Raw genomic sequence first — 15995 nt, forward strand, 5'->3', positions numbered from 1 at the left:
ACAGTGCTGGATGTCCCCAGTTTAGGATATCCTTTGCTCCATCTAGCCACACTGGCAGCCGAGGCAGAGCAGGAGAAAATACATTCTGTGCTCTGCATTGCCCCTTTTTATGTGGGAGGGGAAACAGCAAGAGAAATGCAACATGCCAGTCCCTGCTACGCTGGCAACAGTGGCAAAATGTGAGACTTAGCTGGTGATGTGATCCACAAGCACTGTAAGAAGTAGACTTTCAAGTATGTCTAGTGATTTGGGGTATCTAATTGACCTGAGATGCTTTTGAAGGGCTTGCCCTTTAGAAATTTCTGGGCACCCCATCCTCTTTGAAAACCGCATACCTCTATAAAGCCCATGTAAATTGTGTCCAGCTGGATGGCTCAAAACTCTTGTCATTTCTGAAAATCATGGCATGAAAATAGGGAGGAAGAAAGAACGGACAGAAGTAATCAACACTTGATTACATTAGCGGAAACATTTACAAGGCTATAGCAATAGCTCTTAGACTGCATAAAATAAGCCCAGGTAGCTTTGCAGTCTTTCTTTTGCTGTTTAGTTTTCAAACATGCTAGACCAGCACCAGTCTTTGTTTTTTGTTTTTTTAATTTTATTTCATTACTTACGTTGCTGAAGATTGATGATCTTAAATGAAATTATAGACATATGCGGTGCTCAAACACTTAAGATCCTCTTCAAGCAAATTTAAGTTTTCCCAATTCCTACATTGTAATATGAATTGAATTAAAAGTATTAGAAGGTGCTAAACATTGCTACACAGCCCCATGAACGGCAGAGTTTTTCTCTTCTGCAGAGGAAGATGACAGTTCACAGAATGATGGTAAAAGCAGGTCCTGAAGTCAACTGTTACAGATGGAGTTGAGACCCACAACATCTTCTATAGTTGTGGAATATTCTTCCTTAGCAGTTACATCTTGTCTTCTGGATCTGTCCTGTATGACATTGTTTTGTCATACCATTGTGGTTTGCCTGCTTACTTGCACAATATGGGTGTTCTCACAGACGTTGTATCAAAGACCTTTTACACCAGTGAGTGTTTTCCTTGGGTAGAAGGCTCCTCCTGATCAGCATAATTAGCATGGTCATATTGTCATGTTTGCTTTACATACAGTACTCACGGTAAAATCTTTAACCAGAATAATTATCTGTAAGTACCTATCACTTAGGTTTTTACAGAACACCCACTGAATAACTGAGTAATCAAGTAAAAATTAAAATCTTAATTGGAACATGGTTAATTTCTGTAATACCTAGTTTTAAGCCCTTTCATTGGGCCCAGAAAGTGTCTACTTACATAAGCTGAAAGGCAAAAATTTATGAGCAATCAACATATTATAATTTCAGTTTGTGGCTTTGATTGGAGTCTGTTTCTGTCTTGTTTCAGTCCAAAATAGTTCTTTGCACAGAGACTGCATGATTTAAATAAAGGTGTAAGTTTTTGACATCCTGATACGAGGTTTCTTCTGCCCTCTGACATAATGGCATGGGCAACTGAATTGGTGCTGTGTTCATGCAGCTCTACTATTGTTTATACGCTGCTATTACATGATATTTCTGAATGCGATCAGGACAGTATATAGCCTGACAGAGCAAATGCAAAGTGCTTTTCTCTAAGAAGATTGTCACCTAGGATGTTTTTCCATATGGAAATAACTCTGGCTTACTGATTTTCACATCCATAGTTACAAACTTCAGCTGCTTACCTGGAGAAATTGTCTGTCATCCATCATCCACAAAAATCATATGGCTTGTAGAGGAAGATTGCTACCAGCAAGCTGCACTTTGTTTTGTTAGTTCCAGGTATTCAATCCTTTAAAGCAAGAAAACTCCAAAAACTTCTGCAGGGGTGACTCTTGCCAGTAATGTGTTTAGGGAAACAGTGTTTGCTCTTGGTTTGGCCTGCAGTTACTAGAGAAACTGTGTCTGACTCTTTCCCTGTGTAGCTCATGCCTAGGCTTGCCTAGTGGCCCAGGAGACCCATAATTTAATCTGGCTAAGAATTCTTGTGCTGAGTTAGGGGCCTGATCTGAATCCCACTGAAGTCTTTGGACAGATTTCCACTGATTTTCATGAGCTCTGGATCAGTCCTGTGAATGTCCAGACACTGTAATGCAGTGTTTTTAGTGGTTTGTTTTTCTTCTCTTCCTAAGAAGGATTAAAACCCAACAGCACTATTTAATGAAAGGTGCAAATGTCTTCTCATTTATCTCATGCATCGTGACAGTCGGAACACTTGGCTATCAATCATGTTTGCAAAATCTGCTGGGATGCTAACAGTTTCTGTTTGGATGCAACTGGGGATGAGTGGGAGCACAATTTGTTGACTGTTACTTAATGGATCTCACATTGGGATGAACTGTTCAAATTTTGGTTTTGATATTTCATTTCTTAGATGCTTGTTATCCCAATAGAGTAACCAGAGCTACGTTTTCTTCAAGTCAGTGACAACTGACAGCATTATGCAGGATTTGACTTTGATGAACCTACCTAATTAAAAGAGCCAATTTTTCTTGTCACTGAAATGGGAAGCCAGAAATACCCTCTGCTATTCTGGTTTTTGTGCCATTAACAGAAATACTTTTGAACTTCTGCGTGATATTGAAAATACCAAATTAAAAAGTTCTCAGAACCTTACTTCTGTATCAATGACAACCTTAATAATTAGAGCTAACTGGATGAATTGCCAAGAACGTTACGTAAATTTTCCTGTGTTTTTCGTTATACATGTGTGCAGTTTGGCCTGGGTTTTGCCTGCTAGCATTCAAGAAATATCACCTTATTGCATGACTGATTGCACTGCTGTAATCTGGTTTCTCAGGTGAAGAGTTTGTTTACTGCTGACTTGCAGTTTGTATATTAACTATGGGAACAAGTAACTCAACAAAAAGAAGTGTTGTAGGGATTCAGACTTCTCTTTGACAGTTGTTTGTGGAATCTAGTCACTTCACTCTTTTGTCACAGAAATTCCTAACTCACAAGGCCTGCCTGGACAAGTTGGAAAAAGCAGGAAGGCAGAAGACAATTTGAAGTCCCATCAACTGATGTGTCCTGCTGATCCAAACCAGCTTGGCATTTATTGATGAAAAGACAGTAACCAGATAATTCCTGAGACTGAACTGTGTCAGGGTCAGGTCCCACATGGAAACTATGATCAAATTATGAGCTCTGGGGCAGCGGATGGACTCCCTATGACGCCTGCTGCTGTTTTGCAGTGCTAATGTTATTTTAGCCTTGATATTTCAAGAATAAAAGGAAAGCAAGGTTTATAGGAAGAAATAATATATTTTATTAGATTATAATATGATATTGGGGAAAAAAATTACATGAAGGCAAAGAAACCAGACTAAATAGCAACTTCCTAAGCTTTGGCAGAAAGGCAGCATCATCCCTAGAGGATTTACAATATGTATGTTTGTGATTGTTCATGAAACCCTGAGTGGACTAAACTGCTATTGAGAAGAACTTCAAAAACTGTAATTATGTGCATTATCTGTCATTTTTAGGTGGAAAATCTTGCTCTCATCTGATATTTTTCTGGATACTGATTTTGTCAGCAAAATTTAAAAACTCCAGATCTGTGGTAGTTGCTCCCAGCTGAATCATTTTAGGAGTAAAGACAGTAGAAGGGGGATCAGTTCATCGCATTTGCCTCATACTTTGTATGTATCCTAGCTTTTTCCTTCTGCAAAGCCTTGGGATACTTGTTTATAACTCCATTAAAAAATTATTAGACATTTAAGATACTTCATGAAGCAAGTGTTATCTTTTGGGGAAATAGTATGTGGGGACCGCAGGGGTGGCTAGATGAGAATGCTGGAATACTTTTCAGGAAATTATAGCTCTGGCAGAGCTATGAGTAAATCCTGCAGGGTTAGAATGTTACAAGACACTGCCTCTCAGGATTGAAGATTGTTCCAGTGCCATTCGGAGAGCTGACAACACACCATAAAGGATACAGTGAGTCACGAATGAGTCTGTGAACCCTAATTATAGGAGATCTGTATCTAGCTGTACCTGTTAGTCTAACCCCTCCCCATCAATAGATTCACTCTTAAAATGAGAAACAAAGCCCACTTTATTTTATAACTATTTAATATTTTTAATATTATAAATATATATATATCATATATATGTTTTATAATGCCCACTTCTTATGCAGTTCAGATACACTCTGTATCTAAATCTATGCGATCAAAAGCTTCAAGTCACTTGAGAACACTTTTTTGTTCTTTTGCCATGTCACCATGCAACAGATGTTTAAAAACAAAGAAAAATCGACATGGCTGTAAACATCGTCTTCAGTGTTTACAAGGGAATAATTTCAGATCAGAAAATTACCCATCAATTGCCTGACATTTCTAAAGCAACTTTAATCTCTAGAATAAAATTCACTCCTCGGGCATGAAAATCCAGTTTGTCTGTTCAAGAATGCTCACTTGTTGCCCAGAGCTAATTTTGCTGTGCCGGGTGCAGACATTCAGCAGCAAGTAAAAATCTTCACAGGCTGCATAGAGAGAGGCTAACCAACTCCTAAAAAAAGTTGTGTGGAAATTCTTCACAGCAATGTATAGCAGTGATTCCCTGTTGTCCTACATCATTCTCCAAAAAGCATAGAACAGGGTACCATTGCCCTCTTATGCTATACGTGAAAGGGAAGGAATGACTCATGGCTTGTGTATGGAACAAAATCCTTATGTGTCATCACAAGCAACCAAGTGCACTACTCCTGGTACTGCTAAATGCCTTTTTTGAAGGTTCATTATCTACCTCTGACTTTAATTTATCTTTCATTTCAGTGGTTATTGAAAGGTCCCCATTCGTTAAGGAAGTATTTTGATATGTGAGGAAAAGAAAGAGAAGACTTTTTTTTTTTTTTTTAATTTATTACTCATTCCTTAAAACCAGTGCTTCTACTAAACGCCTTGGTAAATCTCTTTTTGTCATGCAGAAAAAAACTGTACAGAGCAAGGAACTAACTATGTGAGTGGAGGAGAAAAGAAATCTAGAAATAACCAAAAATTCAGGGTTTAGGGTACACTTCTGTAAAGATGTGTACTTCTGTAAATTTGTGCCTTCAGACTTTATTTTTCTTAACCCCTGTCTTGTATCATAATCTATTCACAAGACTGAAATGGGAACACTTGAATTCCTTGACTGCACCATCTACAGTCAAATTAAGAACCAGTTCAAATACTCAGCTCTTTTTACCTTAATTTGTTCTTTTGTCTCTACAGTACCTGATATCTGACACTGGAGGCACAACTTCCTGAGACAGCAAAGGGAAAAAAGAACACATCAGCTATTCTCTGAATGTGTCCCAGCTGATTATTGCCTGTTTTAAACAATGAAGCATTCACATTTGAGAAACTGCTTGTGTATGAACCCTTCAACAGAGCCATTAACGCTCTATGAAATGCCTCAAAAATAAAATAACTCTATACTAATAATGTGAACATTTATATAGATCACCAGGAAGATTAATGTTATGATAAATACAGTCATACAATTTTCACCATAAAGAATACCAAATACAAGGGCTTTATAAGGAAAGTTACTGTGTTGTGTAAAGTCTGCTAGAAACAGTCAACTGCCATTGAAAAAAAATAAGTCTGGTACTATTTTTCTCACAGTGAATATTTCACATTAATATTTCACAGAAGTTTATGAGATAGACTGGTGGACACAATAGAAAACAGTACCGAATCAGTTAAATATACCCCCAAAAAAGCTGCTGATGTTGGAAGAAAATCAAGTAGATTGGAACTAGCTTTGAAACCAGCATGTTAGTTAGTCTAACAGTGCACACCTGAATATTGTTACATTCCTCAAAGCCACCTGATTTCCTGTTCTATATAAAGCCTACACAAGCTCTACTAGAGGAAGAGTGAGGGAGTATTTGGGTGGATGTTTTTTTTTTTTTTTTTGCTTGCTTCTCCCCTCTACAAGTGATAGAGGTTCTTGTAGCATTAGTTCTGTTTCTTTAATGCCTATTTGAAGCTGTTTATCAAAGCATATATTAGGTTTTTGACAGCTCCTGTGTAAGAAGGTAATATTTGTGGTCTTTATTGTATATGAAAGAACTATGTAATTGTAAGAACTGCTGGTTGTTGACTCTAATGTATGTGACCTATAATGAGCACTACCTTTTGAACTTTTTTAATACTCTGTTAACTTCCTTTGTGTGAGTGTCTCCTAGTAATGTATTACATTGATTTCATTACCCAGAACTGTATCTATCAGTTGTTTGAGAGTTGGGCTTATCTAGTCTCTATTTGTTGTGGCTTATGGAAGTTTTGCGATATCTAATCTTTGAACTTGATAGTACCTTAATGTTATTAAATCTTTCTAGTGTAGTGTCTCATCTCTACTGATGACTATCCAACAGCTAAAGCACCTTGTGCACTTCAGTTTAAAATGAAAGATGAAATTGCTGCCACAGTCTTCTTTATCACAAGGCTAGTGAAAAGGGAGGACAAACTGAGCAAGCATAAAATGGAGAAATTTGCAGCTAAGCTAACAACAATACTGTTTGAAAAGTATAAGAATCACTGGTACTTGGACAATCCATCCAGAGGACAAGCCTTCAGGTAAGAGGACCCTTAGTTGAAGGGGAGGGGGAATGGAGCCTTTGCATGACATTCAAGATGCAGTGAGTACCCTTTCAGTGCCTGGAGCCTTAAATTGGAAGTAAGTGAAAAATTTGAAAGAGAAACACTTAAGCTTGAGGAAAGAAGTGTTATTAACTGATAAAGTTGTATCTCTTTTGGAACTGGTTTCACTGGGTGTGCCTGTTGTAGGTATGACTAGAGAGCTGAGGTGGAAGTCTTAAGACAATCGTACAATGTGTTGAGTAGCCCTCTGACTTCTTGAATGAAGAATTCAAGTGGTCTTAAACTGACTTGTGGAATGGTTGCAGCTGCTACTAATTCTCTTAAAAATGACTGATGAAGTAAGTTGCTGCATTATGTGTTTAAAATAAAACCTTGTTTGGATTCATAAATCAGCTTGTTAAGCTAATTTGCTGGTTGGGGCTATATGTGCAAACTTGCATCAACCCGCTAAATGTGTTGAGAAAAGAAATAGTGAACTTAAGTGTACTTCCATTTGACCAGAACTTGCTAAGTTGTAGTGAAATCTTAAATCTGCATGTACTTTGTCCTTACTTAGGTGTATAAGGATAAACAAACATCAGACAAGGGATCCACTGCTGGAGCAGGCTTGTGTGGAGAGTAATGTGGACTTTAATAAGCTGGGTTTGCCAAAAGAGATGACACTATGGGTCGATCCGTTTGAGGTGTGTTGCAGGTGAGTTGAGCAGCTGTAGCTAACACGTATTAAGTGCCCTGTACAAACTTGATCAACTCTGTGCCTGTTACTAGAGTCTTAGTGTCTGAGGGTGTAGTTACTAGTGTTGGCTGACAACTAACAGATGTGTATCCTGCCAGTGCAGACCTGCGTTATACAAATACAGTCACTTTCAGGTATGGTGAGAAGAACCGGCCCTTCACAATTGCCCACTTTGAAGGAGAGGAAAACCCAGAGCTTCCTCAGCAGATCAGGTATGCTGTTGACAGAGCAGCACTAGACTATCATTCTGGCATTTCTTCAGATGAGGAGAGCTTCAACAAGGAGCCAAAAGCTATACCTACTGTCAGCAATCCTAACAGTGTCTATCAGGTAAGCATGTGGTAATGGTATGTGGCTTGCAATAAAAGTTAGCATCTGTTTTCTAGGTTCCATCATGAAGGAATGCAATTTAATAATTGATGGCCAGACTAATCTCCCCTCTTTCCCAAACACACTTTAACATTATCTCATTTCTTGCTGTTTAGTTCAATGATTACTGCAAGGCACCTATACAGCCCTGGTCTCAGTATCTTCATAGGAAGACCTATATGACTGATGGCTCATACTATGCCCAGCACAGGGGTTACAAAGTCTACAGGCCAACAGCTGCTTTCACGGGACCGTGTGTTGATAGATACCACTGGATCAATACCAAGCGGTAGATCTGTGGCTGTGCCTGTTATAGGCTGTTGAAACACTGAGCTATGGTATGGGATGAAGGCTGGCACTACAAAGTTTCATAAAAACAGAAAGCACTTCCTGTCTAATCCCTATGCCTTTGTACATCTGAAACTTTGGGGTTTTATTATGTAACCTTTTAAATGTTTTATTAATGTTAACGTAAGATTGAAAATGAATGTGAGACTCTACTTGTAAGCTAAAAAGGAAATGCATATATCAATAAATCCACTCATGTTTTTTTTAAAAGCCGTCTGATCTACTATCAGTGCCTTGAAGGGAGTTAAAAAGCTTTTTGGTGAAAACACAAGCAAGTCAAGGAAGATAAAAACATCCTCCAAGTTGCTTTGAATGATAGTCTGCTTTCTTCTGGCAAAGGTAGTAAGGGCAGCTGTGTTTTGAGCAAAACATCTACACTTCATAAGCAGAATCATCTCTATACTCCCCCTTCAGCGAAGCTTTGGTGTATGCAGCTGTGAAAGACTGCCTTGTGGCTCGAGCTAGGCTTTTGCCTCTAGACTATAGGTTATCTGTCAGAAGAACACAGCCTCAGGGGTAGGAGAGAGGTGAATGCCTGGTTTTGTAGATCCATAGCTGTAAGCAAATACATTACCTTGTGAAAGGATGGAGCTGTTAGCTCTAAGGAGGCCTAGCCTGCCATTTTGCAATACTGTGGCCCATAGGAAGCTCTACTCCTACCTCTAGACAGCTTGGGTCAAACTGTCTTCTAGCTAGTTTAGAACTCCCAACAGATGGGGACTCACTTTTCAGTGGAAAAGGGCTCACTGGAATTCTACTGGGCTTTGAAACTAGGCTGTGGGATGCTGTTTCCAGTTCTGAGTGAAAAAATGTGGTCTCAAACAATCAGAATCAACATAACTTTGCTCTGTTGACTTGCAGTATCTGTTCCTACTGACTGTACTTGTCACCTGCTCCACTATTGCCTGCTGATTAAACTGTGGGAAGTAAGGGGTACAGAAGTGATGTGAACAGTTTTGTTTGGTGTGTTAATCTAGTCAAAATGCTAAACAAACTAGTTCTAACAAAACTGAAAAGCTCATGTAAACAACTGAGATTGTGACTTACTGCAGCCCTTTCTACATGGTGCAGTCCAACTACTACTTAATAAGCAACGCTGGAAAAAAACCCTGCTAATACGTAGCCCTGAAGGGGAAGCATTGTTTGTTCTGTAACCTGGCACGCAGTTCAAGACTGGTGGGCTACCTCTATGAGTGAATCTAAAGAGAAGGAATTTGAATTACAGTATAGATTCCGGCTAAAATCTCATAGCCAGTATGAAAAGCTAACCTTTGCTGTGTCCAGCCACAGGTGCTCAATAAATGATATCCTAGTTTACCGTTCAAATATGATGTGGATGGGAATAATATGACAGAGGTCAGTGCACTATTATCACAGTTATGTCTCAGTCATGCTTCACACTGGATTGATCCATATTTCTTTAGAACAAACCCATCAGTCACATGTACTTTTGCGTAAGAGTTTTGCAATAAACTTGGTACTCGTAGGGTTTGGTTGATCACTCATGCAAAAAGTAAAAAATCTTCTACTTACTATAACTAATTTTCTTTTTAGAGAACTTCATTTTAGAGTCATCTTTTTTTTTTTTTTAATGTGTGAATATTGTAATCTCTGGGGTGTTGAATAAACTAAGAGGAAAGGCTTTGTTACTGTAAGTCAGAGGCAGCGTTTCCACTGTTGCAGCTTTGATAATAGGACTTGCACTCTAGTAGCTTAATCCCCTTATTGTAATCGGTAGCGGGGTTTTTTTCCTAGCAAGAACAAAATAAGCATCTGTGTATGGGGTACAGATGAGAAAACTGATGCAGCAATTCTGATAGAATGAAATGGATGCATAATTTGTGGAGTTATAATCAACTACTTCTCAGTGTCAAATATTTGATGTATAATGAGTAACAGCATTAGTGTCGAGGGTGTTCAGTGACTTATGAGATAATTTGGATCTTGTCCTGTGCTTCCATGAATTCTTCAACTGGTGGGGATGGAAGGATCTTAGTTGACACTACGCTTTCCCCACTTGCTTTATACATAAACTAGAGGCTGTGGTGAAGAGAAGAGGTAATAATTCATTGATCCGTGAATACTGAATGTTTTGTGCATTTCAGGGTTTGGCTCTTGATTTTGGAAAGAGGAGAGACTATCTTTCCAAGCTTAAGAGCAGGGCTAGATAATCTTTAATAGTGCAGGACCTGCGTTCATATGTAGGTGGTACTACAAAGCAGCAGAGGTATGGTGATTTGAGAACAACTAAAGGTTGTCTGGACTGGTCGAATTGCTTTCAGTGGTGGAGATAGATGATTTTTCTTTTTTTTTTTTTTTTTATGTGTAATTGTGTAGAGATACAGTTAATTGGGTTGATTATAGCTTTCACTATCTCAAAATCAGAAGAAAAAGTGTAACTACATCTGATGTCTGCAGAGGCTTCAGAACACGTGAAGGGGGAGTGATATATTAGTTTTTTTAAAAAAAAACTGTTTTAACACTAAGCAGACTTAGGAGTGATTCTATATTTTATTTCTGTTCCTGGAAACTCCGAGTCTGAGCTTTTGCAACAATGTTTGTCTCTTCACCATTTGGATATAGCTGGAAATGTCAGTCACTTGGGCTAAAGTCTTGTCACTTAAATTACTACATTGCTTTCACTCTTAAACTAATGAGCCTTTAGTATGACGGGGGGAAAATACATTGTAGTTAAAACAAAAATAAAAGATTTACTTTGGCTTAAAGCCTGAGGGCAAATGCAGAGGACCAAGTTAAAATCAAACCACCAAGTCCTCTTTTGAGTATTGTTACAACTTTCTACCTAGGGCTATTTTTTCTTCTAATGCATTTATTTGTTTTACCAAACAGCCTTTCTCCAAACTAGTTATTTCAAGGTAGTAAAAAAGCAAGTCTTCATTGCCTTTACTGTTTAAAAACTGGTGTTCATCCTCTATGATATGTACCAGCTCTTCAGTTAATACATCCACTTTATCCTCAAGTTCTGAAGGGGACAAGTAAGCGCATGTTTCTTCTTCAAAGCTAAAAAAATGGAAAGGAGTGCTTAAAATCAGGCAGTAGAAATGCCACTGTTAAAGTGATATCCACAGACTCCTCACAAAAGCAAACCAGAAAGACAAATTTCACTGGAACTTCTCTGCTACTGAAAATGTGATGGATCTTACAGAGAATTAATCAGTCTTTCTGTGACACACCCTGGCATCAAATCTGGTTTGTCCTTTATATAACACGCCTAGATATAGAGGGTTACTGAGACTGGCTTCGTAGTATAAAATGGGGTCATGATTTGCTTTGTATCAAACCCCTCAAACTGTTCAGTTGTTGCTGTCTTAATACAACAGTTAATACCTCCTGTCAAATTCTTACCGTGTTCTCCATTCAAAGCTGCCCTTTTCATAGCTGCTTGAGGTATGAAGAAAAGGCTCTTTTTTCTTTATAAGCAACTGGTCACTTAGTGGTTCCTCAAATTTCATCTGGAGCAACAGATTGTTCTTCATGTGTTATGCAATAAGCACAGAAGCGGAGAAAGCAGATCAGTGTTTTTAAAAGCCTTTTTATAGACTCTCTAAATATATTTTTTTCATGGTACTGCTTTTTATGCTGTCGTAATGATTTGCATGATGCCAAATAATTTTTCTCACTATGAGGTTTTTCAGATGAAAATGACAGCTACTTGTGTAACATTTGAACACAGTTATATTTGCTGGGGATCTATAGCTGAAGATATGGGAGCCCACTTCAACCCTTGCATACTTTTTCTCTTCAGTATTTGTGCTCTCAAGCTACTGAAGCAAGTAAAAAGTTTCTTCACATTGTACTTGATGGGTGGCTATGGCCTCCTACAGAATGGCAGAACGATTGAGCCTCTGGAGGTTGTGTCCAACCCTTCTGCTTAAGCAGAGCTGCCCAGAGCCTGTTGCCCAAGACTGTGTCCAGATGGCTTTTGAATGTCTCTGAGGAGGGAGGATCTGCAGCCTCTTCCAGTGCTTATCCTCTCAGTTAACAAAGTGTGTTCAGACTGAATAGCCTGCATTTCAGCTTGTGTCCCTTGCCTCTTGCCCTGTCACTGGGAACTACTGAAAAGAGCCTGTTTACACTCACCCTGCAGGTGTTTATATATATTGATAGGATCCCCTCTGAGTCTTCTCTAGGTTAAACAGATTCAGCGAGCTCAGCCTTTCCTCATAGGAGAGACCTCCGGTCCCTTAATCATCTTTGTGACACTTTGTTGGACTCTTTCCTGTATGTCAATTTTTCTTTTGTACTGTGGAGCCCAGAACTGGACACAGAACTCTAGCTATAACCTCACCAGTGCTGAGTAGAGTGGAAGGATCACTTCCCTTGACCTTTTGGTAATAATCTGCCTAATGCAGCCTAGGCTAGTTAGTCACCTTTTCAGCAAGTGCACATTATTGGCTCATGTTAAACGTTGTCCACCAGGACCGTCAGATCCTTTCCTACAAATCTACTTTCCAGCTGGGTGGCCTCTAGCATCTATTGGTGCATGAGGTTGTTCCTTCCAAGGTGCAGGACTTTGCACTTCCCCTTGTTGAACTTCACAAGGCTGCTGTCAGCCTGTTTCTCCAGCTTGTTGAGGTTCCCTTGGATGGCAGTAGTCTCCCCTCTGGATCTCAGCTGAGTTGGTTTATGCGCAAATAGCTCAAACTTCTTGTGCTTATCCACATCCTTGAGAATATTTAAGCATACACATGTTTCTGATGGTACAAATGGCCCTTCTCTTCACCTTCTTCTAGCTTGATACTTTTACCTTTGCTGTGCAGATGGGATAATTAATCCTAGATCTGGGTACTCAAGGGATGGCTGAACAGGTTTTGGCTACACGGCTCATGAACACCTCTTTGTAGAAAGCCAGTGCTGTGCCTTCCCAATACATTAGGGATACCTTTAAGCTTGAGAGTTTAAATGATGTGTAGGGCTTGTACTGACATCCCACTGGAGTCTGGCTTTACTAAGCAAAGATTTGGAGAGACAGGCATCTATCTGCCAGTTTAAATTTCTTACTTTGTTACAAAATGGCAAATAGAGATGGCTTTCAACCAGACCAAGTTGCTTGATCTAGCTTATTACCTTCTCAAAGGCTTCTGTGTCTGTGAGACTTTTCACTTTCACCTCAAAAAGTTGAGAGATGAGATTTATTTCCTCCTTGGAGAATGGTTCTTCTTTTAGCAACATCTGACTTATCCCATACGACTTATCACCCTGGAGAACTGCTGACAGCTGGAGTCTGAGAGAGAATGTTTCACTAAGACAAGCCTTTAGTGCCTAGAAAAAAAAAAATGGTTTGAAAACCTGGAAGCAAACACAATTCTTAACAGCTAACCACTGAATAGAGATATTAATAAAGGGGAGAAAAAAGATGGAATCAAACAACAGTAGGCTATCATGATAGGTTTTTACTTCTGGAAGCCTATTTATTCTGAAAAAAAATAACTTAATTGCTCTAATGGGGATTTGATACAGATCACAAGTATGCTGCATAAAGTGGTTACTATGCAGCTGTGAAAGACAGGATCAGGATGAAAACATGGTGCCATGCACAAGAAGAATTCTGTTTGGAATATTTGTGCTATGCTGGTTTCTAGACAATGCTGGTAGCCCTTACCACTCATGGGAAGAACCATCATTCATAAAGGGTAGCTAAAACCCCTGTGTATCTTTGGGAAACATTAGGAATCTCTGTGGGGAAAATGAGATGATAATGGGTATCCCCTGCAATATAGAAGTGCGCTTTAGTGAAGGCTGAATGCAAAAGATTGCATCAAATCAAGATGATGTTATGGGAAGAACACTGCAGTTCCATTTTTTTTTTTCTCAACAGATCTGTGTCTGGTATAACTGTGTTCTCTGAGTCAGGACTACGATTATGAAAGAGCATTCTCTGTTTGATTCTCCCATGTACTGGCCAACTGATGTTTAGAATGTAGTTGTCTGGTTTTATCTCCTTAGCTGTCAGTGGAACAAAGAGGTATTTCTCAGTTAGAGGTGTTTGTATGCTGGCAGGATGCTAATACATGATATGGTGGATTTTTCTGCTGTCTTGCTGCCTTCACCTAAGGTGAAGCACTGTTCTCTGAATTTTGAATATTAATCTTTCTGTGAACAGCCACTTCGTAACTGTAAGGACAGTTCAGGAAATAGTTAACTATCTTATTCCATATCTCCTTTTGATTTTTATTATTGGAAATTATGCAAAGGTGTTAACTCTGCCCCCAGCACCCTCTCTCCCCCCCCATTTTAAAATGGTAATCTTTTACAAAAATTGCTATTTGTAACATACTGATGTACCTGATAAAAAATCCTCAGAAAGAGTGGGTTGGCATCGTGATTGAAGTCAGCAGCAGTGATATGAGCTAAGCAGTGCACGAGGAGGAGAAGGAAACTTCCTACAGAACTCAAGCAGTTCCTTAGAACGAATAGTTTTTTCTTTGAATTCTGAGAAAGAATGAATATCCAGAGCTGAGACAAGGGTACAACGATAGTCAGCACAGCTGATGCAACTCTTCCAATGGTTTGTCTCGATTTTAAGGAAGTTAAAAGATTCAGATTGGAATGCTAGGGAATATCCATATACACAAGACAGCAGCATTGTCATAAGACTTCACTTAATATTCTGTGACGTGAATCTAAAGCATTCTTGCATTCTCTGTTTCTAGATAGTTTTATATTTGTATATATGAAGTTTAGAAAACTTCTCTCTCAACACCCCAGAGTTTTAGAAAGAAATAATACTAAATATATTTAATAAACAATGACAATAAATATATTTATTTATAACAAATAAAATGCTGATACACTGCTGATTTCTATAAAGTTGACCTATAGAGAATTTGGTAGAAACAGAAGTGGTAGAATTTGGACACGAGAAACTGGGTAACCAGAGCTGATTTAATAAATGTGCTTTGGGTGTGACCCTCACATTAAACATGTATTTAAACTCAGTATACTGGAGTACTCTGTTAAGTTTGTGTTCAGATATATTTGGAGCATACTATTAATATTTGAGGATTTCTTATATCAATACTTTTTCCTAGAAAGCATCAAGCATACTATGACTTGAAAAGTATGAGACATTTTTGCATTTTACTTACTTCCTAGTTCCAGAACTTAATGGATATGAAAATATTGCATAGGCTGGCTAGATGTGAAGTTGACAAACCTGATAAAAGAAAGACTTTCTGAAGGCATTGCCTGTGGCATTACTAAGAGGTATACTGGAGGCAACACACAGGTTAATTTCTGGAGCCTGCAAAGAAAAGGAAAAGTGCTTCTGTAAAAAGTGTGTATGCACATCAGATCTGCTAAGTAAGAGGGTTTAATGGAATATAAGTTCATTTAAATGTCATCTTTGATTTGCAGTGGGTACACAGAGCCAACAAATACCACATCAAAATGGAGACTGTTTAAAAAAACCCTAGCAAATCATAGTAGTTCATCTTGCCAGTTTTCTAATTAAGTAAATGGAAGTGTACTCCAGCCCTGGAGCTCTGGCTGTAGTCACCATGATCTTTATTATTATTTATTCGATACTGTTATGAAATACCCTGGTGAGTTTACCTAGACCAAAGCCATAGTGTGCTAAGAACTGTACAAAGAAAATGAGAGAACCCTTGCTCGAACTTATAAAGAAAATATGTTTTACCACAATATTATACAGTATGCAGAGATTAGGTAATGCAAGAATTAAGTGACGTGCTCAAGAAAAATGCCACAACAAATACAAGAACTGACCATGCGTCTTGTGGGACAGTGGTTTGACTTCAAAACAGTCTTACACCATTGTGGAGAAAACAAAAATGGAATTCAATTCCTGATGTTTGCACACTGGTCATTCTCTACTTGGTCTTACCTTATAATTGGTAGACACTTTGCAGCCTGTTGGCTGAAGCATTTTTTTTATT

General features: G+C 38.6%; 1 protein-coding gene across 8 annotated transcripts in view; it reads left to right on the forward strand.

Annotated features, from left to right (window-relative positions):
• BTG4 (BTG anti-proliferation factor 4) overlaps positions 1 to 15995 on the forward strand; it is a 66906-nt gene that overhangs the window by 33888 nt on the left and 17023 nt on the right. For 7 of the 8 annotated variants that reach the window (XM_032998195.2, XM_032998193.2, XM_032998197.2 and 4 more), the window contains 3 exons: positions 5247 to 6599; positions 7180 to 7317; positions 7494 to 7689. In XM_032998195.2, coding sequence (XP_032854086.1) covers positions 6427 to 6599; positions 7180 to 7317; positions 7494 to 7689 — 507 coding nt within the window. In that variant the 5' untranslated portion in view covers positions 5247 to 6426. Of the gene's footprint in view, positions 1 to 5246; positions 6600 to 7179; positions 7318 to 7493; positions 7690 to 7844; positions 8336 to 15995 lie in introns of those variants that run through there. The other variant, XM_042800448.1, reaches the window with a different exon arrangement.

The sequence above is a fragment of the Tyto alba genome, unplaced genomic scaffold (assembly GCF_018691265.1).
Source record: "Tyto alba isolate M040663 unplaced genomic scaffold, T.alba_DEE_v4.0 Super-Scaffold_32, whole genome shotgun sequence".
Classification (NCBI taxonomy): domain Eukaryota; kingdom Metazoa; phylum Chordata; class Aves; order Strigiformes; family Tytonidae; genus Tyto; species Tyto alba.